Below are 27248 nucleotides of genomic sequence, written 5' to 3' on the forward strand. Positions count from 1 at the left end.
AGGGAGCATTTAGCACAGATAAGGACTAGGGTGGCATCTTTAATGTATAAAGTTAAACTTTTATTTTTATAGGCATACACTGTACACAGCATTAAACTCCATTTTGTTCATCTCTATTGAGAAAGATCTCATTTCAAAGTGGGCTTTTAATGTTTTATAAATGAAGAACAGACCAAACGGCAAGTGTGGACATAAAAAAATAAAGAAAAACAAATGAAAAAGGATCATTTACATTCACATGTGGGGGGCCTTAATATTTGGTCAAACACTAACAAATTTGCTTTTTCAATGGTCATAACCTTCATTGGTTACCTTTAACACAGCTTTGTTACGCAACACAGCCATGTTGTTTCAGCACTTTTCTTCCTGGAATCATTTGGCACTTATTTATTTGCAAAGGAAACATCTACTCTGTGACTTACTTTCCTGGCAAAATGCGAGAGTATCGGGCTGTTGTAAACACAAAGATAAATGCTTGACGTATGCATGCCAGTCTGAGTACCAATAATAGGATAATGTTTAAAATGAAAAGCAGAATGAGATCTCTTCACCATCATCTACAGGTTACATTCAGTCAGTCGGTTTCTCGTCTGGTTGCCTATTTTTGCAGAACAGTGATATAAATGCACAATAACTTATTTTACCATAAAGATGGATGAAGTTGCTAGCTGCAGAGAAAATTCACAGGGGGAGCGCATCGAGTTGCGCAACCTGATCAAGTTTCTCTGTAAAACAGCGACAGCTTAACCTCATACTACAATACTGCATGACTGCACGTTAACAACAGTATCTGTCCAAAGCTAATGTTGCATCTAACATGTTTAATGGATGGTTTGTCACATGCATTTCATTTACCATCATTACATACACTGTAAAAAATTGCATTACATACTGAATTCTCAAAGAAAAGCCAGTCAATAAGTACAGTAACAAAACTGCTGAGAGTTACACACTGTGCTATGGGTTATTTCGGCTTTGTTTGCTTTGACGAGATGGAATAAAAAATTTGAGATGCTCTCAGTACAGTAAGTGATAGGGATTAATAGTATTTCCACTTTAAATAGTTTAAGCTTGGTTGATACAGTTTTACAGGTAGGCGGATGGGTCTGAGCAGATGAGGAGGAGAGCTAATGGCTGTCACTGAAGGAGGTGGTACAGTGTTTGTGGCGCATGAGCACCTGCAAACAGCGGGGAGGGGCTTTCTATTTTTGGAAGTGCAGCAGGGAGGGCAGAGACGGTGACTGCTGATAGAAATTTGTCAGCTAAATGTGATGCTGCAGACGGGGAAAGAAGCATTAGTAGGTGGCTGAGGAGTTAAGGACCAGTTCTGAAGGTAGGCAGCCGATGAAGCTAAGACAAGTCTACCTCCCTCTCTATTCCCACATATTTGAGGGCATCGGCTTGGCTGTATCTGTGGGAGGAAACAGTATGAAGAGTGTGAGTTTGTATACATTATCTCTTGAAGCTGGAGATTACAAAGGGGCCTTCAACTCTACCTGTAATCAAAGAAGAGCTCCTCTCCTTGAAGGATAGCTCGTTTGGCAAATATTCCAATGCGGTGGTCTCCATTTACCATCACCACTGCAAGGGCAGGGAATATAACATCAGACAAAATAACTCTTATAAAGCTGCTGAATTCATATAGTAAAGCAAAGTGACCCCCACCCCCCCTTCACTGACCTTTAGCATAGCAGTTGGGATTAACTGAATGATTTGCAAAGCGGATTTTGTTCCCCTTTCGTGTGGCATCCACAACAAAGTCTAAAGAGAGAAACAGAGTATGTTATGGGTTTTTTAATACACTGCAGTGGTACGCCTGGCTTAGAATTTTACGCTGTGGGGAATACGTGCCGTTGTTCAAGTTGAAAAGGAAGCTAGACATGTATTTGTCGTAAATCCTTCCACGTCGGTCTGCTTCATCCTGAGAGATCAGCTGCTTATGCACACATATAGGAAAAATAACACTGTAAGCACGCAGCATGGATGATGTATTTGAAAATAAAATCGACTAAACTGCACAGACTTGCCTCTCCGCAGTATTCAGAGATGAATTCATTCTTCTGAACAGGCTCTTTGATGAACGTGCCCCACCCAGCAACATCAGAGGGAGCCAAAAGCAGGTGCTAAAAACACCATATGATATTTGAGTTATTTAATACCACTAAATTTCACTCTTTAAAAATTTTAAACAGCCACATCTTCCAGTGTACCTTTTTCAGGCCTCTCTGGATGCTACAGTTCTTGCAGGAGACTACTTTACTGTCCCAGTGGTCTGCGGCACCGCACGTCATGCAAAGATCTGGGTCACATTCTCTTACAGCCAGGTAGCAGGGACATTGTTTAGTGTTGCACTGAGTCTTACACCTGCAGCCTGGGAAGCGGTTTTGGCCTAGACAACATTTAGACACAGAGCTGCTTTGAAAGGGGAATTGCTGACATGTTTTATAAAGAAGTTAGCAGTAAACCAGAAATATACTACATTATGTGAAGAAATATCATTATGATTAAAAAACTCAATAAAAAAAAACAACCCTGAATTTCGAAATACAGTTGCAGAAGAGGAGCTCAGAGGTTGAGTAATGCTGAGAGGTTCATTAATCAGAGACCTCTGCTGGCAGACATGCTGAAATACAATTTTGAGGCGTGTAACATAACACCCTCAGGGCAGATGAATGGAAGGCTCAAGCAAGAATAACGGAAATGTCTTTCCAATAGCCTATGCTTGGAAAAAACCTGTCCATACTAAGGCTGCTCAAGGCAGCCTATCGCTTCCCATTCCCACCACGAGTGGATTTTATACTTCTGTATCATCAAGCGCCGTTTAGCTCGAGCTATTTGACTCATACTGACGCAGGAGACGATGTTATATATCAAGCACAGAGCCTGTCACATCCCTTTGATTTCACTCCAAGTTTTTAATGCACGCACATGTGGAACTAGGGCCTGCTTCCTGTTTGGCCCCGGCTCTTTGCCGCTACGGGAAAAGGCGAGGTAATCAGGAGATGGGAGGAGAAAAGGTGACTAAACCAGCACAGATGAACAAATCAAGCAGAAAAAACTCCTCTTCCGAGACCACAGAAAAAAATGTTTGCTTAATCTTATCCTCTCTCTTTATTATCAACTCTCCAGAGGGCATCATACAGAAAAAGCATTTCTCCACCATGTGGCCATTTAAGAAAACACAGTTCTGGGGCATTGCTGCTGCAGCAAATAGCTCATTGTGAATGCAGCTCTCTGTGAAGCAGACACCCACCTATCCCTGCCAGAGGACAATTTCTCCTCTGACCGCTGCCAGACTACTGCAAAATCGTTTTACATTCTGCTGCCCTGCTCTACTGTGGCCTGGCAAACGGCTTCTCAGTGGAAAATGTGATTATAACAAACAATCTTCTTTGAGCATCGCATGGTCAAGCAGGCTATTGTGTTTTTGGTAGAATTAAGCCACAAATTGTGATGAAATGAATTAAAAAGTTAACACTTACACTCATGCTCACATTGGCAGAACTTCTCACAAAAATTTTGGGTCATTACACACGGGCAGGAGCTGTCACATGGGTGGTCGGGGTGGTCACATGGCTGATAGTTGTACACTTGATTGGATGAGTTATCTGGAACAACAGAGGACAAAGCCCTCAGACTGGAACAGTAAGCTGTGTTGTATGTCAGAAGGCATAATGAAGTAAAAACCATGTCTTTTTTTAGTTATACATACCTTTCTTAAGTTGAATCTTTGCCCACAACCTGTAATATGCATTAAATATATTAGAGAGCTTTATTCCTCTTTGCTAAAAGCTCAAATTTCTTTCACACCTATTCCGGAAGATGAAACAATAAGTCAGAGAAAAGATAATAACAGTTGAGTTCTTGCCTATGCTTCCTTTTCTTCTTTTGAGGGGAGATGCCTCCATCTTCCAAAGGAACACGATGGATCAGAACCTCTTTCACTGCAAACTCATAGACCTTTGGGAAATGACAATGACGTGGACGACATATCATCTTGCAAGTTCAGCGTGCAAGCAAACAACTATGAAGACATTCTGTAATTATTTTGTGCAAAGTAACAAAGGCACCCAAGTTTCAAAACAAGCTGCTTATCTAAAACCCGACTGCAGAGACCAGACATTCACATGCATCTGTGTGAAAACATGCTCAACCACTTCTGGTTGCTAAAACCCAGTTTTGGCCTCTTTCCTGGGATGTACACATACATAATGCAGCTGGTTTCAGCATTTCCCCTCAGAGAAGCAGTGGGTGGGTGGGGCAGTCAGAATATTAGCAGCCCAGTACAGATTTGTTTGGCCATGGAACAAGAGGGGATACAAGGGTTGGATATCAAGGGTGACGCTTTTTAAATAAATGCACAACTATAAAAACTTTTGAAATCTAATTTTTTAAAATAGCAAAATGTTCCCAACAGAGCACTCTCATGCACAGCCCAAGGGAAGCTGGGAATGTCTGAACAACTGCATCATGAGGGAAAATGAGAGACGTCACATCTGGTTGGCATTCCTCTTTATGGTGCCATATGCAATTCTCTCTGTAGTAAGTCCAATTATCCACACCATAAAACCACAAGCACCGGATGCACGTTATTATACTTGGACTGACGCAACAGAAATCAGCAGCGCAAGTATGGTTTGTACTTTATTTCAAAAACAACTATGAATCAGTTTTAGAGAGTTTTAGTTGAGTTCATAGACTACAAAAAACACACTTCATAGTTAGTATAGTTAGTAAACAACAGATGTGAGAGGTAATCAGGCACAACTGAGGCACAACTGAGATTCTCTTTTTCTTTTTTGTTTTGTAGTCTACAAAGAGGTTAAGAACTGTTTTACTTATACTTCCTTGCATTTTCTTATGAAAGCATCTGTACTGTCATTATAAAGCAAGCTACATTTTAATGTCTGTTGTGAGTTATGATGGGGCTGTGCAAAATGTATAAAATAATGTCAGTTGAGTCAAGCTGCTCTAAAGGCAAGTTTGAAAAGGAAATCAAAGGCATAGAGTTAGCAAGAAATCTCTGTGCACTGCTCCTCACTTCTGCTTGAGGCTTCATGTCTCCAGGCTACATTTGCTGCTACAGGCAAAACATGTTATAAACTCTCAACTACATAGTTTGAAATCTAATTACCGGTACACTGCGGTTAATGTAGCTATCCTATCTGGACACAGAACGAAGATAAAGCTGAAATAAAGTGCAATTATTAGTGGTGACTAATATTTAGTAGTTTTAACACTAACTTTCAAACCAAAACAAGTGAACACCTGTATGTGCCTGTATGTTTTACCTCCTTGCAGTTCTTTGTACCGATGAGGCGAGCAATAGAGCAGAAGTTGTTGAAGTATGTGCCGTGTAGCACCCGGAAAAGTGACTCCTCTGCTCCACTCCACTGGACGACACAGCACGCCTGCTGCTCCCCGTCATCATCTCCTGGACGCAGCTTGGTGGGAGTCTGGCACCGTGAATTCCCCTCTTTTTTACACACAGACATACACAAACATATTTTGGGGATTTAGCTGGAAAGCATTTTGTCACATTTTTTTTTTACTCAACACGTATCTGAACAAGCAAGCACTTTTTAAATTACTTGGTCTTGGCAAAGTTTGTGACAGCTTTTATCCGCAATCATGCAATAAAAGGTGCTCTAACCTTGCACAAACATAAAAGCTGCTGTTTCTAGAAGCCGTCTTTGTATATAAATGGACACAAAAGGGACTGTGAGTTTTGATTGGGGTTTTGGATATCCAACAATGATGCTCGTGCCTCCACAATTCAAGACAGCGCATGTTGCCAGGCAACAGACTGCATGGAGCATTACTGTGGCCACATGCTCCAGCGCTGAGTGTCTTTATTAATCTGCTCAACAATCTGCTTTTTCCACATTATCCCAACACATGTGGGAGACTCTGCTGAGTCACTGCCTGAGTACCAGGAGTTTCCAAAACTAACACAGGCTTCTGGTAAGGAACTGATAGAAATCAGCAACAACCTGAGAATGAATAAGAGAAAGAAAAACAGCCAGGGGTGTGTGCGCTTATTTCCTTCCTCTTGCTCTCTGCATGAAGAAATCAGTAGAAATGTGAAAGAATATAGTGCAGTAAAAGTAGTGAGGTGGAGAGGGAACAATGTGTTTATGTTGAGGCTGAAGCATGCAAAACTAATGGCTAGTTTATTTTTCTTGGCAAGAAAGAGCTGATACTAGGAGGAGATTGAAGAGGGAAGGAAAGGAGAGAGGATGTGGCTTGAAAGCTGTCATCTCTAGCCAAATTTCACTTTCCTTAAGAGGGTTAGACAGGGTGGACAGCCTTCTGGGGGGTGGATCTCAGAAACGAATTAAAATATATACACTATCTATACTGCATGAACTCATAATGAAGAAAGCCTTTTGCTACCAGAAAGAAGAACACATGAACTGATTTTTTTAAATTCATTCATTCATTCAAGAGTAAGTGACATTTTGAGAAGGTGCCCCACCTGAGGAGGAGGTGGTTTCATGGTCACTGTTGGGTTCTTCAGCAGAGCCAGATGGTCCAGGGCAGCTGGAACTGGTTGGACGGGGCTGCCTCCGTCGCCTCCGAGACTTCTGTGACCGCAACATATTCTGATCCACAAACTCTTTAGCCCCTTTCTTCACAAGAGAAAAGACGTAGAACATTTAAAATATGATCAGGAGGAAAACATAGGGAGTTCTAATGTGTAGAGAATGCATGAATGCATCAGTTAAACAACTGTGGGCATACCTGTAACAGAAAGCAGTCTACACCGCATGGCTCAGTCTCCATGCGGATCTCCTTATTCTTCCTCTTGTAAACATTGGGTGTAGCATGAAAAGCTTCATCAACAGAAAGAAAAAATTTTGACCCCTGTTTTTCATTATGTGGTTATTAGTAGCAGCTTCATGGAAAAAAAACAAAAGACTCAGAAATAATAAATATATTACCCTCAAAACTCAGAAGGAACACTATAATCTTAATATATACATTTCAAACTTTGAAAGAATATATAAGAAGCTATTACGGTGGAGGAAACAGTCGTATTTGAAGCAGCGTCTGCAGAAGAGTGTGTGGAAGGAGTGTAACGACTGCTCTCTCTGCACAGACTTTGCAAAAGGTCCGTCTAGGTTGGGGGTGCAGAGAGGGGGTAGCTTCACTGGACTTGGCGGCTCCAAGAGGTCCTTGTACCTGTGGAGGACATATGAAAAGTTTCAGCGGGATGTGTCACTTCTTTGTGGTTCACTATTGACGCTCATTTAACTTAGTGAAACAGTGCTGGACAAAGATGAAGATTTTTTCTTTCTGAGCACAGCTCTTTCAGATGCTGATGTAACTACCCCTTTGAGTTGGAGAGCCTGACAGGGAGCGACTATTATTACTTTCCTCTCTGACAGCTTTCGTCTCCATGGTGAACACTAAGCAACAGACTGCCCGGCATTGTGCGTACAGATCCCCGGATAGACTACACTTTTCTTACTTTTCCTTCAGCTCCTCTGTGGTGCCTTTGTAGGGGAACATTGAGGCGATCGCTGTAAATATCTTATCATTGGGGATCTTCTTGCTGCTGGACATGTCCTTCACTGTGGGAGACATGTGATGTGAATCACCCAGGTTTGTCCAGACATCAGGTTTTGATACACACTCACAAACAAAGGTTATGCAATATGTTCTGTTGCAATGGTAAAGTTCCTTCAATTCTCAAGGTCACTTGGTAAAAAAAAAACATGATAAAAGAGAAAAAAATGATGTAATAAGAACACTGTACATCTCTTTTACCATTATCTTTGATTCACGTTCCCATCTTCTACACATGTATTTGTGAATCAGTCTCTAAATGACAGTGTGCCCAGGTGTGCTTCAAATGAACTGTCACTAAGTGTGTATATAGCCTAGTTTTCCATAAAGCTCGGTGCATGAGGTCATTCAGTTCTGTAATTAGAGCTGGGCCATATCAGTGTAAAGGACAAATGGGTTCACTCACACACAGTAGGGACACAGAGGCAGCTTTAAGGCAAACAACGTCAGCTCAAGAGCTGCTGTGGCAGGGCGACCTTGTGGCAGGTGTACAGTGCAATGACACGAACAGCATGAGCCTGTACTTTTCTTGTTCTCATCATCTGAAAACACAAATGCGCCAAGCTGAAGACTCACCCTCAGTAGTGCTTCTCCTCTTCCTCCTGACAAATGCCAAAGATCCAGCTTTGTTCTCTTCCGAGCCCTCCACTGAGCTCCTCCTCATCACCCTCTCTTCTTCTTTCTTCCCTGCCATGTCCCCAACAGTTCCTGCTGAGGCCTCCTCTTCTTCGTCCTCCTCGTGGTCAGAATACTGGCTCAGGGCGTCCACTAACTCTTTAAATATCTCATCACTGATGAACCCTCCCTCTGGAACACAATCGAGATGTCATACCGACAGTTATCACCAATTAAATGTGTGATTCTTGACTTTTTTATTAAGAAGGCAAAAAGTCTATTTGGTTTTAAAAAGTGCAGGATCATTGAAAATCAAAATTCAGTTGTTCTATGCTATCCCTTTTATCCTATCCACTGAACTGTTTGATTAGTGAAGTACGAAAAGGATGCAAATCTTAAAATCGCCAAATTTCAACTTAACACCTACTGGAGATTTTTGGACCAACATATCAGACAGTACTCCCCACCCCAATCAAAAACAATCAGAGGAAAGAATTGAAGAATTACATCCAATTCCACCAGCAGAGTTTCAAAGATTTTCAAAGAAAATCACTGACAATATACACTGAAGCTGTTCTGTCGGTACGAGGTGACCCATTACCTTACTAAGACACTTGATGCTGCATTTCCTTTAATATGTCTCTTGTTTGCAGGGACATATAATATTCAACACAAACCTCTGTCACCATGAACACCGTCATAGTTGTCAATCAGTTCTTCCAGGAAAGCCTCGTCTTGCTCCAGCACTTCATCGCCCATGTAAGGGATGTTGTGGAGGAACGTTTCATCCTCCACCTAGAACATACAAACTTTGGTTAAAACAAGTCTCTAACTGCAGATGCTTCAGAGGGACCAAAACTGTAAAAGCAATAGACAATCACACTTGTTAGCAGAAATTTATTCACGGCCTGACTGAAAAAAATAAATGAAAAGTTCTGTTGTAAGAGTGTTCTGTGAGCATACCCCCGTTTTTTGGATATGTTTTTCAAAATGTAACTTCTGTGGAACAAACTCCTATGTTATAGCTCGATAACATATGTTCCTGAGTTTATTCAGCTGCCCTAAAAGTTCCATGAAAAGAGAATTTAATAAGAAAAGAGCAGAACATTATCAGTTTCCATTTAACTCATAACTAGAATCAGATGAATTAGTAACACATTATATTCAGGGTGCTCTAAGGGTGATATGACACTGTAACTGTATCAATGACAATTGTGTTTTATTTATACCATAAAGTTGTGCTGCAGAGGGGACCAGGAGTACATAAAGGGGATTCCAGCTACTGTTGACAGTGGTCTCATGGCAATGGCTTGAGTTTTGAATCCTGGGAAGCCAAACTCCACTGTACACACCTGTAAGATAACCAGAGGTGGCTTGAGAATCACCAGATCCCAGAACAATATGCTGCAGCACTCGGCCGTTTTATAACTACACACTTGCTGCTTAACTCTGAGCAGGGGGAATAAAACCAGTTAACACAATACAGCCGACCGTGACAGCATGCGGGAGGAGAAAGATGTGGTTACACCATCAGGCTGTATGTATTATAAGCTCCCACAAGGCCGCAGACTGTTAGACTGTCATGCGATCCACTTCTACCACACGTCTCTTTCCCATCCAGTTGGGAATCGGTATAGAAGATTGGGAGGCATGAGGAGATCTCAACATGATGTTCAAGAAGGGATTTCCTCACAACACATTCACATTATAAAAATATATTGAACTTCTAGCTTAGCCAGAGCATCTTGGACAGGAATAAGAAGATGTACCGCAAGGTTCAGATAATAGTACAAATCATGTGTCCAGCCATTGTCTTAATAGTCTCCATCGCTCTCTTTTTTGCATATTTTGGGGGGCTTTTAGCCTTTATTGTGATAGGACAGTGGAGAAAAGACAAGAAAGGTGACAGAAGGGAATGAGCGGTTTCAAACCCTGGACACTGCATTACAGCATAAGGGATGCCTGCTTCACTAAAGCTAGATCAGCGCCCCATAATTTCTCCATCTCTCTCTGACAGACCACCCACCCACCTTTTTCGTGGCCAGACCCCCATTAGCGGTTGACAGAGGGATGGACTGAATCCGGAGCTTGGACCATTCTGTGTTTAGGATATTTGTCTGTTGCTCAATCTTTTGCCTGTTAGACATGAAAAGGGTCTAGAAAAAAAAAAAAGAGAAAAAAGGACCAAGACATACACACTATTAACATAACATACGCATTGAGAACTGCATACAAAAGACACACCAGTGTCACACATGCAAATTAAGCTTTGCTCTTTATTTGTTAGAGACCATTGCACAAAACCCTGATTGCACAAGAGAAAAGATGTCTTGTGCCAAATTTAGCTACGACCTTATCTTCATTCACAGACCCTGAAAAAAACCCCTGAACATCTGAATTGAACTTGTGTGACGTCAATGTGACTCACTTTGACCTCTTCTGCTTTTTTAAGGCGTTTGACCTGGCGAAGGCGCATATACTCAGACTTGACCCTCCGTCTCCACTCCAGCATACTGCGAGAAGGGATAAAGGAGGAAGACTGAGGTCTTGGAAGTGATGGGGCAACACCGGTGCCAGGGGCTGCTGCAGCACTTTCCTCCATGACTGTTTAAAAATAAAAGGAAAGCATATGACAAACAGGCCCAACTTCAAAACATTCCACTTTCATATTCAGATAAGTTACGTTTGTAAACTTAGGCTTGTTTTCATGTTTTCTGCCACAGTAACTACTTTCACTAATTACATTAAATCTATTATAGGCAGTAGTTTTGATGTAATATGGCTGCAGTCCATTTCAGTTACCTTATTATAGTACTAATGGGCTTACTATCGCCCTCTGTTTCTCACAACCCCCATTTCCCCATTCACCCTCGCCGATGGTCTCTCTGAAAGAGTGCCCCCATCTGTTAGCAAAACAAAACAGACGTCTAATGCAAAAAAAAAAAAAAAAGCCTCCTCGAGTGCTTTACGGGCCTTTTTCTGGTAGACTGCTTCTGCTCTTTTTGCAAAACTTGGGGGAAATTGACTGAATTATGCGCATACAGCGCGACAGTGTGCGCATCTATGAATACAGCACATGAATTTAATAGCACTCCTGTGCAATCCACATTGCACAGGAGTGGGCGTGCCACTTCAGAAAAGCAGAATAGAAAAGTGCGTAGTACAGTTTTTCTGTGTTTCATAATCGCCACGCTGAACATCAACTTCCCCGTCTGAACTCAAACGGAATTAAAAATAAATACGAAGGTAAAACTGAGCTCGGGGAAACTGCTGCACTTGATTTTTGGGGGCTACGAGACGTGCACACGTTTCAGACACATGAAGCTATGAAGTCCGCGACGTCCTGTAAGTGCAGCCCCGTGCCAAGAGAGCTACACAGTACCCATTTAAATGTAGAACACTCTAAAGACGTGCGACCGAACAGCACAATGACGGCACGTTACACTAGCGCTCGGGTGTGCACGTCAAGATCTCCACATCCAGTGTCGCAGTTATTAAATACCTTTAAATCCACGTCTCGTGTCCTATTTGTTGCGACAACAGCCCGCAACGCGACCAAGTCCCTTTCTGTTTTCTCTCTCTCTCTCTCGTTTTTTTTTTTTTAGTAGAGAGATCCGGAGCAATTCAAAGCTGTGTTTGCTATGGCTCTGACGCAGTTATCATCTCCGCGCAGCGAGGGGATCTCCGAGAAATCTCTATCCATGGGCATGGTGCTGGAGGTTGTTGTTGTTGTACCTTACAAATAACTGCGCACTTGGCTTGGTTGATCCACTCGAGCAGGAGGGTGACGTCTATATTATGATCACAGCCTTTCCAAGCAGAGGAGGATTTATTACTATTCTGCGTCCTGGGAATAAAAAGTAGCGTGCAGCAGCCGCAGCACAGCCATTTACACGCATACACAGGAACTGATGCAACTGTCCGGAGTGCTAGATCGCCATCTAAATGCGTGAAGGCAGATCACTCTGTGGGTTTTGATAGTAGAGCAAGTGCAATCACATAATCTTAAATATAGCTCCACTCTATAGGAGCAAAAGAATAAAATGGCCTAAATACACATTATGAATACACGTAGTTTTATAGGAGTATCGGGTATTTAATTATATATATATATATATAAAATAAAAAAAAATAAACGCAAAATAAACTTCTCACAGAACCTGAAAACGGATGCATTAATTCAGCCTGCCCACAGAGCTGAAGTAACTGTCTAGCCTACGAATTAAAAATAATAAATACTTGGACACTGGAACACAGTTTCCGGACATTCCAATGTACTGGGGTCAAATGGAAACCAATTCAGCTGCTGTTCAGCTCTTCTCCTCCAGGGAGAGCCCGACACACAAAGATAGAGGGTTGGATGAAGGGATTCACGCCACTGATGCTGTCACTTAACCCACGTAAAACCCACTATACAGCAAGCTGCTGCAAGCAAGCTGAAAACACAATCGAATGATGTTTTCGATGGACTTTGATTTGACGAGCAGCGATATGAGAAAGCATAATGACTTGAATTTACAGAGAAGTATATTAACCTCTGTATGAAGCAGATTGGTTTAAATCTTTGCATATGTGTAAGTAGCCAAACGTCACACCCCTTTCGAAGGGAAATGTTTAATTTAACACATCACACATAAACCGGACGTAGGGTTCACGTGGTAACAGTTGATCTCATGCGATTTTCTGGCTTGATTTGATTTAATGTACACAAGCTAACTCCTAACACTATAAGTAATTACGATAAATTACCAATAGTCACATTACTATGGAGGCAGTGATTCTGATTTGTGTATAAAATTAAAATCAGAGATAATCAGTTAATCTGCTACAATCACTTTAAATAGATCCAAATATTTACGTTCAATCAAATATAAAACAATTAGTGTGTGTACTTAATGCCAAATAAGAAGCTGAAAGTGCAGGCAATCGAGTAGTGGTTTGCTATAAATAAAAGTCCTTGAAAGTACTGCTTTGATAAATATGGTCGATGTTGTGTGTGCTCTCCACGGGAGGAATTTTAACACATCCCCTCAGGATATAACACAAAGAAAAAAGTAAAATACAAAGTATACAAATATATTTAAAAATATTTACCCTCAGGGTATTTTATTTATAGCTCCCATTTATTTCATTTTATAGTTTATTACTTGTAAGATATTACAAAAAAATCCCCAAAAGCAGACACAGTAATTATTCACCTGCAAGACACAAGATGGTGCTGTTTAGCTGTTTTTTTATTGGAAGGACGCCACATGAACTCATATGTACACATCAAAGTAGGATTAAGAGAAATGAAACTTTATATCGCCTTAACAGACCCGTTGTGTTTCTGTCTGATTGCTGTTGTCGTTGATCCCCTCTGTTCCCTGGCTGTGCTGTTTGTGGCACGCATGCCTGCTTATGATTTATGCATTCAGTGAGCATAAAGTATCTCAGATACAGTTTGTTTGCCATATCCACAGTGATATTTGAAGTAGCCACTGCCATGTTGATACTAAACTGTCAAACAAGCAAACACACAGAGGAAGATGAGCTTAGGACACTGTTATCAGCAGGAAGTTTTTAATTCTGTAAACTGCGCGTGTTGATCTTGGCATCTCTATTTGGGATACATTTCTTCAGATATGCTGCAGGCTTTATGATCTGTGACAAAGCCTTGGAGATGAAAAGATTTACAAAGTAGCTAATAAAACAGAGACTTCGAAAGCCATTTGAAATAGCGAGTGACTGTAGAAGCATTCATTTTTGTAGAACACGTGTCAAAGTAAATGTTTACTTACTTACATTTCAAATATGCTTCGTGCTCCACTTCGTTCACACTCCAAGTTCAATATTTAAGCTTCTATATGCTGGATTTTTAAAGTTCAGTCCATTACATGTAAAACAGTGGCCTCTTTTAACTGAAATGAAATGTGGAAGCAATTTTGGCCTCTGCTACTTGGATTTCTTCCAAGCCTAGCAGCTGAAAAAGAGTACTCATCCCTCAGTGACGCGCATCAATTTCATACTGGATATTCCAGCCACCTCTCTTTACCACAGAGGTTTATTGAGATAGATAGATATTCTTTACCCACGGTTAGTCAGTTGCTCCACAGTAATGAAATATGAATCTATAACCTAAAAAAATGTAGATTAACTGTAGATTCATTAAAACTTTGTCTGATATTTCTGAACAATAAGCTAAAAAAGTATCTCTTCTTTGTGATTTGCAACCCTGTGTGTTTCTCCTAAAAATAATTGACTTAAAACATTTACTTCTCTAAATCTTTATTTATGCAAGACATGAAAAGCGACTTGTCAGCAGCATGTATCCTGTCAGTCTAACATAGCTTGCATTTGATCAGAAACTCCTGCAGCTGGAAACCATGTTTGCAATAAAATTCTGCTTGCAATGATAAATAAAGAGGCAGAAAGTGGGGAAGAGAAAAACAGGACAAAGTGTGGCCCCTGAAAACAGAGGGTGGGACAAACTAAGGAAATAGATGAAGAGAGAGAGAGATTGATAGTCCTGCACCAATGGGCCGCAATAGTCCTAACTTTATCAGAGGCTCTTTGCCCCATTTGGTGAGTCCGCCCCTACTAGGAAATGAGGGCTTCCTGTTGCTTTACACAGCCTTCCTGCAAAAGGTTGAGATATGTAATTCTTACCCATCAGGGAAGAGGAGAAGAACATTAGGCAAAATGACACTCACCAGATTCTTAGTTATGTATTTCAGAGTTTTTATGCCTTTTTTCATCTGGGGTAAGTAAAGGCTTTATGCTATCCTAATTTTTATTATTCTGACTTAATCTTTTAACTTTTCCAAGAACTCACCTCTCAGTAAGAATTCAAAGAAAACTTTTAGTAATTAGTAGATTTTAGTAAGGAGTTTAGTCAATGCCATGACTGAGTTTTACACTGAAACAGTTTGGATTAAGGGTCACAGAGTAATTGTGATCAGCCCAAGACAACTGATTTGTCTTGGATCAGTTTTTTTTTTACTTTAGGAGGATATTTTTATGAATCTTGTTGCATTTTTTTTTTAAATGCAGTTGTCACGAGTCTTTAATAAATAAAATATTTCAGTCAATTACTTATTTATTTCGCGCAATAAGACCGTGATCACATGGGATGAGCTTTTGAGTTGAACACATTAAGATTTCCCTAGAAAAGGGCTAGACAAAGGGAGGATGCACTCATTTGTTCATTCACCATGGCATGTTATTTCCTTTACTGCCCCAGTCAGGCCTGCAAACTACATATAGAAGATTATTTGCACGTATAAAATATTGTGGTGTTTTAAATCAACAGTTATATTCCAGTGTTCAGGTCTTTATTTTATTCCTCTTATTACAGCAAGCACAGCAGTGGTATGTCAAAGTGAAGAAAAGGTAACTGTGCGTCCGACAGTAACAGTAGGTAAGTACATTTACAGAAATAAGCAACAAACCAAGGAAGAAACAAAATTCATGCATGACTGCTCACTAACTGATACCCTTTCTTTGCAGAGTTTAACTCAACAGACAGGATGATGACTCTTAGTAAGTGCATACATTTTCTCTGTCACTTTATTATAGACTGACAGCTATACATCTATGTCTATATGTCCTAGATTTTGTATTTTTACAGTTCCAAATAGGGTTTATGTAATTGTGTCCTCTGAGGAATTGCTTTGGATTACATTTCTAAACTTATTTGCCTGGTCTGGAACTGACAAACCAGAAAAGCAGAACTCAGGGATCCTTTTTTCTGCCAAGATTTGTCCTTGTGTATTACCATGAGAATCCAAGACAAACTCCTGGGGAGGTCTCTACCAGTAAGGGGTCAACGTCAGTGGACATGAGGCCCGTAATGGTTTGGGGTTGGAGGTTAACTGAAACCTCATCACGAGCAGCCCCCACCTGGCTCGACTTCCTAAATTTGTTCGTCATTCACCCCACACAACGTCTGTGATCAACGCATGAACTCTGAGTTGTGAAACAACTAGAACATTGGAGCAGCGCCCCTTTCACTGTTCCTCATCCTGTGCCTTCCTTTTTTTCCTTTTTTCCTGTATCCCCCGACTGTCCCCCTCCTCCCCCTGCCAGTGCTCTCAACTCTGAGCCCCCCACCCGCTGGAAAAAAAAAAGAGAACACATTTCCTGATGTCATTACTAAATCAAAAGGTTGCTTGGCAAACAGATGTTGTGAGAGGCCGAACATATGGATTTAGTGTCATAAATTAACAAGCTGGTTGTGAGAAACCCTAAACCATAGATTTCATTTTTAATTCAATCAGTGAAAGCACCTCTCTTGCACACAATTTTTTTTTTTAAGTGGTGAGTAGGGACAGTGAGAAACTATCTTCCAGATGTATCACACACATGAGCAAGATTTCCCGTACTTGTAGCGTTAATTACAGAATGTTTTCCTACTAGCATGCACGCGTAACGATAGTTGGCCCTTTAAACAGCTGGTCAACTCTGACAAACAACTCTTTCCAGGTTTGGTCAAATTAACCTAAATATGAAATCATGGCTGTCTGCAGAGCACACCCTGCAGAGTCATGATTACATCCACCCCGAAACGCTAAGTCCTAAATGTTTACTTATGTTTCCTATTTGGCAGAGGCAGCCCAAAAGGCAAATAAATCACATGCTGTGAGCTGGCCAGGCCTTCGACTGTGAGAAACTGAGACTAAAAAGCAGAACAAGAGTTAAAGAGTAAAGGGTTTTCAGATGTGAGTCCAGCCCCAGCTTGGGTGTGCTCCCTTTTATTTGGGAGAATGGAGAGGACAATCTTTGTTGCCTCCACCCCTTTAAAAGCGGAAGAAATTTTTAAAGAAACGTGTGTTAGAGAGGGGGAGAGCTGCTGCCAAGGCGCAGGGCCATCAGACAGATCTTCGAAGAACATCTGGTAACCGCGGGTAACATTGTTTGGACATCTGGTAACCGAAGATTGCACTGCTTCTCTTCCATCCTGTCGGGTTTCCTGTTATGCCTCGCTGTGCGTCTAAGAAGTTTTGGTTTTTTATACATGGTTATACGCTGGGGAAAACACACCTTTATTCATTTTTTCTGACATGAAGGGAGCACTTGGTTTCATAGGGTTATTCCTCTCCTTTCTCTTCGGTGAGTGTGTGGTCTCCCTTTTATATATGAAAGTGCCTGCCTCTGTGCTAGAGATGTGGAAAGAATTCATTATCTAAAGTAGACTAAAAATTCCCATGGTACTCCGATTTGCTTGGACAGATGCGTTTTTTAATAAACTGAATTAGGAAGGGCTTACATGGCAGATTTGGAGAGACTTACTGCTTCATGTACATGTTTTTAAGCTAAAAAGTGTTTTTTCTTCTCTTTCAGATGCCACTGGACAGTTTGGTAAGTGGCATAACCTTCTAAACATACATAATCATATATCTTCATATATAATTTGATAAAGGGAGTCTTGCAGAAGTTGTTTTATGTACAACTCATTTTTAAAGCCACTTTCTTTTTCCCTTTCCCCCCTTTTTTGTTGTTGTTGATTCTTCTCTTCTGCTCTGTAGTTTGTGAAGATGAGTCAGATGGAATGGGCTGCCTCTCCGACATGTTTGCTGTTTACTGTGTGCAAAGTTTTAAGCTTGCAATGGCATCACTGAACGAAACCGACTGGTGCGTTTGGAGTAAGGTAAACAGGTAAGTAGGGTGCATTTATATTTAAAATGAATGTTTTTTGTTTAAATGCCAATTTCTAATTTACTTTTCATGTTCTCCTTCTATTCAGTTGGTACAGCAACCTAAGCATGTGTACAGAAGACATATGTGACTTATACTTCATCCCATGGCCCAACCGTGTGGTGGAACAGACCTTTTTGGACATTCATTCCCTTTTTTTCAAGGATTGTCCCACAGATGAGCTAAGTGACCCACCACCTGCCATCATGTTTGCTTTGGTCATCACGCCCATCTGCCTGATCCCTGTCATGGTTAGCCTGGTGGTACTTAAGACCAAAAATGGGGATGGCAACTCCTGATAACCTAAAATCTCTGCTCAGCTATGTTCTCTCTTTTCCCCTAACCTTGTTTACAGACTGCTCATACACTTTCATCTCAGCAGAGACTGAATCTTTAGATCTTCTGCACTTCACAACTTAAATTAGCCACATAGACATAGTTGGCACTATCTCAGAGATAATGTTCTGTGGCATCACAGCTGTTTCTCTTAGGTGACATACTTCTTAATACAGACAAACACTGTCAGAAACTATGTTCTGTACTATACTGTATCTCATTTACTGTGACAAAAATGTTTTGTTTTAAACCACTTGACACTAGAGTTGGCCGTTGCTTGAAGCATTGGTCATCTCTTGTTTGCTCACAGTATTTCATTTATACTGGAGAACCCAATATTTGTGATTAGCCTGACGAAAGCTCCGGAGCTTGTAAAAGTAGAAACAAAATTTGTATTGACACTTTGTTTTATGCAAGACACTCGGGCTGACGAAAGACAAGGTAAAGTTTATTACTGAGCTGCTTTTGCATTCATAGACAATGTTTTGTTAGTTTTTTTGCTGTTAAACTTTGAGCCTAAAAATATAAAATATATTTATGAAGACAGCATTTAGAAACTAAATGATTTTTAATTCTGAAAAGGAGAAAGATGTTCATATCTGATCTTTGACAAAGGTCCTAAACACTCAATAGTGTGTATGTGTAGGGAGGAGAAGAAGTTAACCATATGCATGGATCTAGTTATTCAAGTCACAGCACACAAATTGTTCAAAGGGTCGAGGCCTGTTTTTATTAACTGTAAGTAATCTTCATACTCATGTGATGAGAAGCTGGTTAAAAGAAAATCGTATCTCCCTCCAGACAAAAGACATTTTAAGTTGCCTGCACAGAATTGTGACAAACACTGAACAATGACAAAAAGATAAAAGTCTTATCTTTAGCCCTGAATGACAATAAAGCCACTATAAGTGCTTTCAGATTTAGAACAAAAATGTGTATTTATATACTCTTATGTATTTCTGCTATTGTCAGGACTTCATGGACTTACTGTGAAAGTACATCCTGCCTGCTCTCATGCCATGAACTGTATGCATTTTTATTTTTTATATTTTAAACCAATAAATCTACAGTTGTATGCTTACTATGACTTGTAAATACAGTACCATTCTTGTGAAATTACCCTTTCACCTTTGCAGCTATTTGATTAAACACCCTTTTCCCTTGTGTGTAAGGCAGATGGTCTTGCTTTTTGCTCTAGTCAGTGTTTCACTGTCTCTTTAGTGATCAGTATATTGCAGTGCAGTTGCTGTGCTCTTCAAGTGCTGAGGTAGTGAAGGAAGCAGTGACAACAGTCATGTATCACGCCCTCATCTGGCACACAAAACACTACAGGGTGGGCCTGCATTTGTGTGTGCGTCTATGTGTGTGTGTTTGGCAGGACTGGGTGGGAAAATGTGTTTAGTGACCTTCTTCCTCTCTAGATGTCGGGTCATTCTCACCCTCCCCACCCCCTTCTGATCTCATCCAACTTTGCGTTACGTCTTATAGTTAGAGCCAGGAAATACATTTTCTGGTGCCATTGCGCAAGATGAGACTCTGCAATCAACATCAGTCATGTTTTATCAATCACAAAATATTAACATACATTCTATACACAAAGGGCCAATAGTTGTACATGAGCTTTAAAATGTTTCAGGAAAGAAATTTTGCCCTCTGGTGGTTCTATTAAAAACTGACAAACAGACATAAACAAGTAAATTTTGAACACAGACACCACTATCAAAACAACACAAGAAAAAACAAAGAAAGGAAAAAAACACTGATTTTTTCATGAAAATACTTAAGCACAAAAGTCCTGTACACAGTGGAGCCTGTTAATAATCTTTTCTTCATCTCTACTATCACAGCAATGCAAGGCTTGACAGTATTTGGCTCTGTTAACCCATTGTTGGGTTTTTAATCCTTTGTTTCTGGAACAGCATGTTTTGGCAAATGGGCACAATTAAGTGCATGGAACTACATACAAGTGCACTAAAGGCACCACCTGCCCAATGATCAATATCATTGGGCAATGAAGCTGCTATTTAATGGCTTAAAACAGTAATAAAAATACCACAAACAAGCCAAACCATATAAACAAATAGATATATGTAGTGCTCGCAAGGTAATGTGAAGGGGACCAAATGGGAAAAAACAGTCATTGCTCAGAGCTCTGAATAAATTTCTTTTACACATACAGAGGTTTAACACGCTCACCAGTGACACATCTAAAAATGACCAATGCAGCTGCTCAGAAAACCCCTCCTTAAATAGGTGCAGGTCATACCACCACCAATAAAATTTAAAAGATTTCCCCTGACACAGTCCAGCTACAAAAGACAAATACTGTAGTTATTTTAACACAGCTCACATATATCTGACTACAAACACACCCCAGCTAAATAATATGCAAACTAACTAAATCAAACCAAATTGAAGATTCAGCCCGATCCCACCCTCAGCTCTCATCTGATGGTTTAACCCACTAGCAGTGGATAATTGGAGAACTCCTTTCAGGTGAGCATCATTAGGCCGTAATCGTGTGTGCACTCCATGAATCAGGCCTTCAGGAAGCTGACCTCAAAAAAGAGAGTGGTTAATGGACTTCAAAACAAAAGCATAACAAAATCAAAACTTCCTGGAAGACATTGTGGTTGTCTCACTTTAGTAAGGGAGATGCTTCCCATCACATCAATAAAACAAAGAAAAATAGTGACATACTTCTGAATGTTTCTATTTTTAGAGGCATGTACATATTAAATATGTATCAACAACACATGTTCTCTGAGGGATCTGGGATTGGTTTGTAGTAGCGCCACGAACTATCATTTCAACAGGAATCGTTTCAAGTGTATGAGGTCAATAGTTTCTTCTCCAACCTCTTAGATATACCACAGTACTATTAGATAATATGCTGAGTATAAATCGGCTGATCCAAATGCATTTTCATAGGGACCCTGTTTTGAGTTGAAAAATTTAAGTAAAAAAAATGCAATGATTTGATTGCAATATTTTAAGAAACATATTAGCTCATTTTGACTTTTCAAAAAGAGTTTACACTTAAAAAGGAACACTTGACCTAACTTAGCTAATAGGCTCATCTCTACCTTTCCTTTTGTTTCTAAAATTATTTAAAGAGTAGTTGTGAAACAGTTAACTAATCTGCAGAGAAACGGTTAATTTGAAGAGTTTCAGACAGCATTAGTAAGGTTATGAATACTCTTCTTATGATAATGGAGTCATCTCTATGCTTGTCGTGCTAGACCTCAGTGCAGTTTGATACAATCGATCACAATAGTTTACTGCAGAAATCGTAGTTGTAGTGGGTTGAATCATATGTATCGAATAGACTCTAATTTGTTAATGCGCATGAGGAGTGTTGTTCACACACTAAGATTAATTACGGAGTTCCACAAGGTTCTGTGCAGGGACCAATTCTATTTATATTATACTTTCCTCGGCAGTACTATTAGAAGACACGGCATACATATTCATTGCTATGCAGAAGATACCCAGCTTTATCCATCCATGAAGCCAGAGGAAACACACAACAACTAGTTAAACTACAGGAATGTTTCAAAGACAAAAGACCTGGGTGACACTAATCTCTGCTTCTAAATTCAAATAAAACTTGACCTTAGAAATCATAGAAACATGGTGTCCAACCAGATACCTGCTCTGTATGGCATTACCTCAGCTCTAGGATATGTTCTTAAATATGCAAATTAAACAAATATGTAGAAGGACTGCCTTCTTGCATTTTGCGCAAAATGTCTAAAAATAGAAATATCCTATCCCTGAGTGATTCTGAAAACCTAGTTTATGCATTTATTACTTCTAGGCTGGATTGTTGCAATTCATTATTATCAGGGAGTTCTAAAGGCTCATTGAAAAGCCTTTAGTTGATACAGAATGCAGCATATACTGCCTTCAGACAACTGGTGTTGTGATTTGGCACTATATACAGTGCCAAATCACCAAATTTTTATATAGTGCCAAATCACCAAATATGTGATGTGGCACTATATAAAATTACCTGAATTGCACTGAAATCCCTAAATGGGATGGGACCATATGTTAATCTAAAACCTGTATATATCTTTCAGCACTGAAGGTGTCTTTCCAGATGTGTAAGCTACTAATTCCACCCCTATACATTCAGAAATTACTATACATATCTACCCATCTTTACTTCTGAGAAATTCTTCCTCTCTAAAATGCTCTTTTTATACCCAATCATGTTAGTCGCATGTTTCCAATTCACCTAATTAGCTGCAAGATGTTCCTCCAGCTGATTCTTTTTAGTACCATTTACTTTCCCAGAACTTTTTGCCATTGTTCCAACTTTCTCTAAACATGTTCCTGTACTTAAATGAAAAATTAGCTAATATTTTTTTTAATGAAATTGTAAAATCTCCCAGTTTAAACCAAGTTTTCTGTGTTCCATTGTGAATGAACTCTTGTTTTAAGATATTTTCAAATAATTACATTCTGATTGCATTTAGATTTTACAGAGCATAAAATGTAAACAGCCTTTTTATCAAACCTAACCTTGTTTTGGAATTAGTTTCTAGTTAAACTAATTCTCATAGAAAAGCCATGAACACACCAACATGTATTTCTGAAATAAACTTTTTAGAGCAAAAAAAAGATACACTGCCCCCCTCTCTCTCAGTAGGAGGGACCAGTGAGCCTCAGCTGTGCACCTGGTTGACGGTGTTGAGTTTTGGCTCTTTGTTAGGTGCTTCTGGATCATCTCACTATGGGAACCCATGACTGCAATACCCCAGTGATCTGGCAGTGTGGTTGGAATGAGGGCATGTTAGGGCATCTATCAACTGCTGCAGGCTTTCATATGTGCCCTTGATAGTGTGACTGGGGATTCATGTATGACTGATGAAAGGGAGAATCTTAAGTCAGCCTATATCAGGTTCTTGATCAATTAGTGATATTTAATTTGATTTATAGATGTCCTGATGCCTAATAAACTTTTTCTGCATGACACATGTTTTTTTCCCCACTTGCTAGATTATTGCCACACATACACACTGGAGTTTGTCCAGATTTGATGAAAATTAAAGATCGCACCCACTGATGCGAGTCATTCAGTGTGACATGAGTAATTACTTTGTTGTGTGAGAGCCAGGCAGCTGGTACTGCTGTGTCAGAGCTGACCCTTCAGCTGGCTGACACCATGCTGGCAGCAGATGACTGTACATTCAGCTAGGTTTGACATGAAAACGGCTGCTAGATCAGTCAGAATAAACTCAAAGAAATATGAAGCATGGATAACCTTGTTTCACTGCCAGCTGAAAATGAAAATGAAAAGAGCCAGAAACATCAGTTCTCCAGTGATGATGAAAAGGAGCAAGGCCTGCAGCAGCCTGCAGATCAACAGTTTGATGAGGAACCTGAGACATTTATCCCTGAAAAAGCAAATTATATATATATATATATGAACTGTAAACACACATTTTTTTTCAGCTGATACTGCAAACTTGTGAGAAAACGCCTTCTTTGTTGTATCCAGCAGATACTGAACATTGTTCACTAAACCTGCTACTTTAATTGCCAATTTGCCCTGGGCAGAAACAATAAGTGTGCTTTTTATTCAAAACAGCTGGATATTGTGAGCAATTCTGAGCAAAAAAACAAACAGTCAAAAAACCAAGTGTTCAAGCAGGATAACCAATAATGAGCTGGGAATCATGGGAATGCTTCAGTGTGAAGGGAAGCCTGGTTTCACTTATTTTAACTATTTTTTTTCTGTGAGGTCATCACTACAAATATCCTTTCTTAATGCTTTTTGCATAAAAATATCAATTCTAGCTACTTTATGGAGCAATTTTATGTAGGGGTTATTGCATTGAAATTTTATTTTCTTAAAGGTATAAAAAGGAAAGTAGGTCGACTGACAGGATAAATTCAAGTTTAAATGAATATGCTTAGTGTTAATAAAAAAAAAAAGCTGAACGTTTCAAATTCAAATCGCTATCCTTTTTTACAAGATTAAAAATATTTAGAGGATTCAAAGCATCAAGAATGATTTTGTTAATGTAAAACTTCTGAAAATAAAGAACACCTAAGTGTTTTCCTTCAGGCTATCGGTATTGTTACATGATACACATCTGTGTCACTCTACATGCTGAGAGATTCAAAAATAACAAACTAAAATGGTATGACAGTTCCCTGCCAGGAATAACATGACATTTGACCTTCATGTATCAGCTTAAAGGAATTATTAAGAGTTTGTGAAATATAAACCGCATAAATCTTTGAAAACAAAACAAACAAGCACGTCTGTGTAAGCCAACCTTCCCCCTTTTTCCCCACTCTTACAGAAACTGAACCTGACTGAGACTGAAGCCTGAAACTGAGCTCCAGAGTTGGGGCTGCAGGTGTTGGGTACCAGCCTGACACACATCAGGTCAGATGCACAGCAAACTATCAAAGTGTACCAGACACTGCTGGATGTCAAGACATGTTTGTAGCTGGTGGTAGGAGAAGGAGACACGGAGTAATCAGTTTCTGAAGGACACAAAGCCAGCTTTACCTCTTAAAACCAAGAATTTGAAATAGCTATTCATGGGACATATTATATTATGAATGTCGTATACAAACTGTAGAGTTTAGAAAAGGTTTTTACCCAAATACTTTCCCCCAGCTGTCTCTAAAATGCTTAGAGCAGGTAATTGTGTGAGATAATATATGTAGGAGGCCTCTAGATGGCAGTCTTTGAGAGCTTATTCTGTTGTTGACGATGCTGAAAAACTAACCTTTTTAAGTAGAAGCCTGTTTATTTTAAGGGGCAATAATATCTTTTATGCAGCTGATTATAACCTGGGTGATTTTTACACAGAGGTATAGGCCCACGGTCAAACTTTAGATCATGGAAATTTCTTTTGCACGACCAGATTGACAAATATATTTCTTAAACACTGTTGGCGATTAGAATCACTGTAAAACAAAATAAACTGGAAGCTGAAATTTAATATTAAGAATGAATTATCAAAAAATATGTTAAATAGACACAGGAAATAACAGGTGGGGATTATGGAAAGGAAGCCACTCCTTTCCAAAGCTTCATGTGTCTTCTTTTCTTTTTCTAAAAATAAAGGGAAAATTGATGAAAAATGTAGCCACTATATTAGTAGTGCCAGAAATGAATTCAATAATTATTATTTGTGATATAATAATGCAGAAAATGCTATTATAAAGTAAAAATGCTTCCTAAAAATGCAAATAAATAACAGTTTTTATATTTTCCCATGTTTTCCAATTTTATTTGAGTTGCTGTGTGCTTTAAAAAATTTTTTCTCAACTTCCTGTAGTGTTTGTAACTAGAACCTTGCAGTCGTTTAAATGTGATCAGCTGATATATGTCTCATAAAAAGACATGTTGACTTTGCTCCTCTCGTGCTTTTATTCACTTCCCTTGCCTCTTAACATCCGGGAAGGATTGGAACAGAAGGTTTTATCAGAAAAGTAGTCAGATTCCCTCGTGTTTAGCATCTGTTTCAGTCCTCAAATGCTGAGCCTCTTATATTTATCTACCTAGAAAAAAAAATTCTCATATCTTTTCTTCCTTGCTTAAGGGTCTAATCCTGCACTGTTCTCCAAAGATTTTTTTCACTTCAAAATACAAATCGCATAATGCACAAAAGAATGCACAAAAGAATGCATTTGATATGAAATATCTGCAGGCGCAGGTGCGTATCCAGACTAAGAGATGCTCACCACAAAAGGGTGCAAACACATACTGTACATACTAATGTAGATGCAAATACTGGAGCACACTTACACAAACACATGCAGTAAACAGTATGATGCAAATAATAAATGTGTACTTGTGTGCACAGGTATAGTAAATGCTAAGGAGAGATTGAAGAGGAAAATTTGAAAGGAATGTGCAGGCATTTGTCCTTAAGTTAATACCTAAAAAAAACACCTAAAAGTTTCTTGTTAGTGTTCCCATCTGTTTATAGGGACTGTTTCGTTTCTCCAGTGTCACTCAACAGTGCTTCAGGGATTGTGCTTAAACATGCTGAGGTTATGCCTCTTTTCTATGTTTGGCTTTTATGCAAATGCAAAGGTGACAGAGTGCAGAACCTTTGATCTGAGCTTCTTTGTGGTTTGAACTGTTAATACGGCGAAACCACCATAAATCTAATGGGAAAACAGAATCAGGAAGGCAGTATTGAGATTGTAGACGGAATAAGCAGAACCTATAATAACCTCATACAAGATGTGAATTAAGAGGAGATATTGTGCCTTCTTTGTGACAAGCTCACAGGGAAATTTCCCTAAGGTTAATGACTGTCTCTTCAAAGAATTGGCTGTGCCATTACTGGAAAATAAAATCTGATGACGACATTACACAACAAGATGGTAATTTCTACCCAATTAAATAGTTATAAGCTTTTAGTAAGTATCACAAGTTACAAAAATAGGGTCTTCACTCAAATCTCATCCAACTTGACAAGATGATAATCACAAGAAAGCAGATGTAAGTTATCTCAGGTTTACTGCTTCGTAAAGATTAAGTAATGAGCTTACATTACAAGTTATTACTGCAAATTAACAGTAAATGGACTGGTTCTAAAATAGCACTTTTCTACTCTACTTGACCATTCAAAGCACTTAACATGCCTCATTCACCCAGTCATACAGTATCTATCCCAAGGATACTTGGCATGCATACTGAATGATCTTTTGGCTAACCAGTAACGCAGACTTGCGTTGCATGTTTTTAGAGATATTGAATGCTTTGATTTTACAGAAAATTTTGTAATTTAGCCGTAACATAGCTAATAGCTATTACAATTTCATAAATAATACAATTGTTTTTCAAGTGATACCAAGACTTTGACGAAGTAGAATTCAGCCATGGGGGGAGGGGACACCCAAAAAGAAACAGGACCCTTTGTTTTTGTCTATATCAATCCCACTTCAGATTGATCCTTATGAAGCCTTTATAAATGCACAGCACATGGCGCATGCTTTGGAAATCTCATTTTTTAAACCCTTTGCATCTTCTAAACTCAGTCAACAGACAGTCATACACAAATAGC

General features: G+C 39.5%; 2 protein-coding genes across 4 annotated transcripts; one reads left to right on the forward strand and one right to left on the reverse strand.

Annotated features, from left to right (window-relative positions):
* Positions 1–38: 38 nt before the first annotated feature.
* Positions 39–12140, reverse strand: ezh1 (enhancer of zeste 1 polycomb repressive complex 2 subunit). 2 transcript variants are annotated; one of them, XM_085271764.1, is made up of 20 exons: positions 11923–12140; positions 10616–10791; positions 10218–10343; positions 9417–9539; positions 8865–8982; positions 8149–8379; positions 7475–7577; positions 7022–7185; positions 6745–6836; positions 6479–6632; positions 5292–5476; positions 3869–3960; positions 3713–3741; positions 3483–3608; positions 2211–2389; positions 2028–2123; positions 1852–1933; positions 1681–1761; positions 1497–1581; positions 39–1411 (listed from the first exon to the last, which is right to left on the reverse strand). In XM_085271764.1, exons 2-20 carry the CDS (start codon positions 10787–10789, stop codon positions 1351–1353), a joined length of 2301 nt encoding a protein of 766 aa, XP_085127890.1. In that variant the 5' UTR covers positions 10790–10791; positions 11923–12140; the 3' UTR covers positions 39–1350. The 2 variants fall into 2 exon arrangements, with proteins under 2 accessions (XP_085127890.1, XP_085127889.1); XM_085271763.1 differs by having other exon boundaries at positions 11690–12140.
* Positions 12141–14786: 2646 nt separating this feature from the next.
* Positions 14787–19373, forward strand: ramp2 (receptor (G protein-coupled) activity modifying protein 2). Of its 2 annotated transcripts, XM_085271765.1 has the most exons (6): positions 14787–14929; positions 15524–15586; positions 15676–15708; positions 17509–17526; positions 17694–17823; positions 17912–19373. In XM_085271765.1, the coding sequence occupies exons 1-6, from the start codon at positions 14869–14871 to the stop codon at positions 18159–18161; spliced, it is 555 nt and encodes a 184-aa protein (XP_085127891.1). In that variant the 5' UTR covers positions 14787–14868; the 3' UTR covers positions 18162–19373. The 2 variants fall into 2 exon arrangements, with proteins under 2 accessions (XP_085127891.1, XP_085127892.1); XM_085271766.1 differs by lacking the exons at positions 14787–14929; positions 15524–15586; positions 15676–15708 and adding an exon at positions 16277–17277.
* The last annotated feature ends 7875 nt before the right edge of the window (positions 19374–27248 follow it).

This window comes from Mchenga conophoros, linkage group LG4 (assembly GCF_057382185.1).
Source record: "Mchenga conophoros isolate Kocher_MC1m ecotype Shallow Benthic linkage group LG4, M_conophoros_male_GT1.1, whole genome shotgun sequence".
NCBI classification, from domain to species: Eukaryota; Metazoa; Chordata; class Actinopteri; order Cichliformes; family Cichlidae; genus Mchenga; species Mchenga conophoros.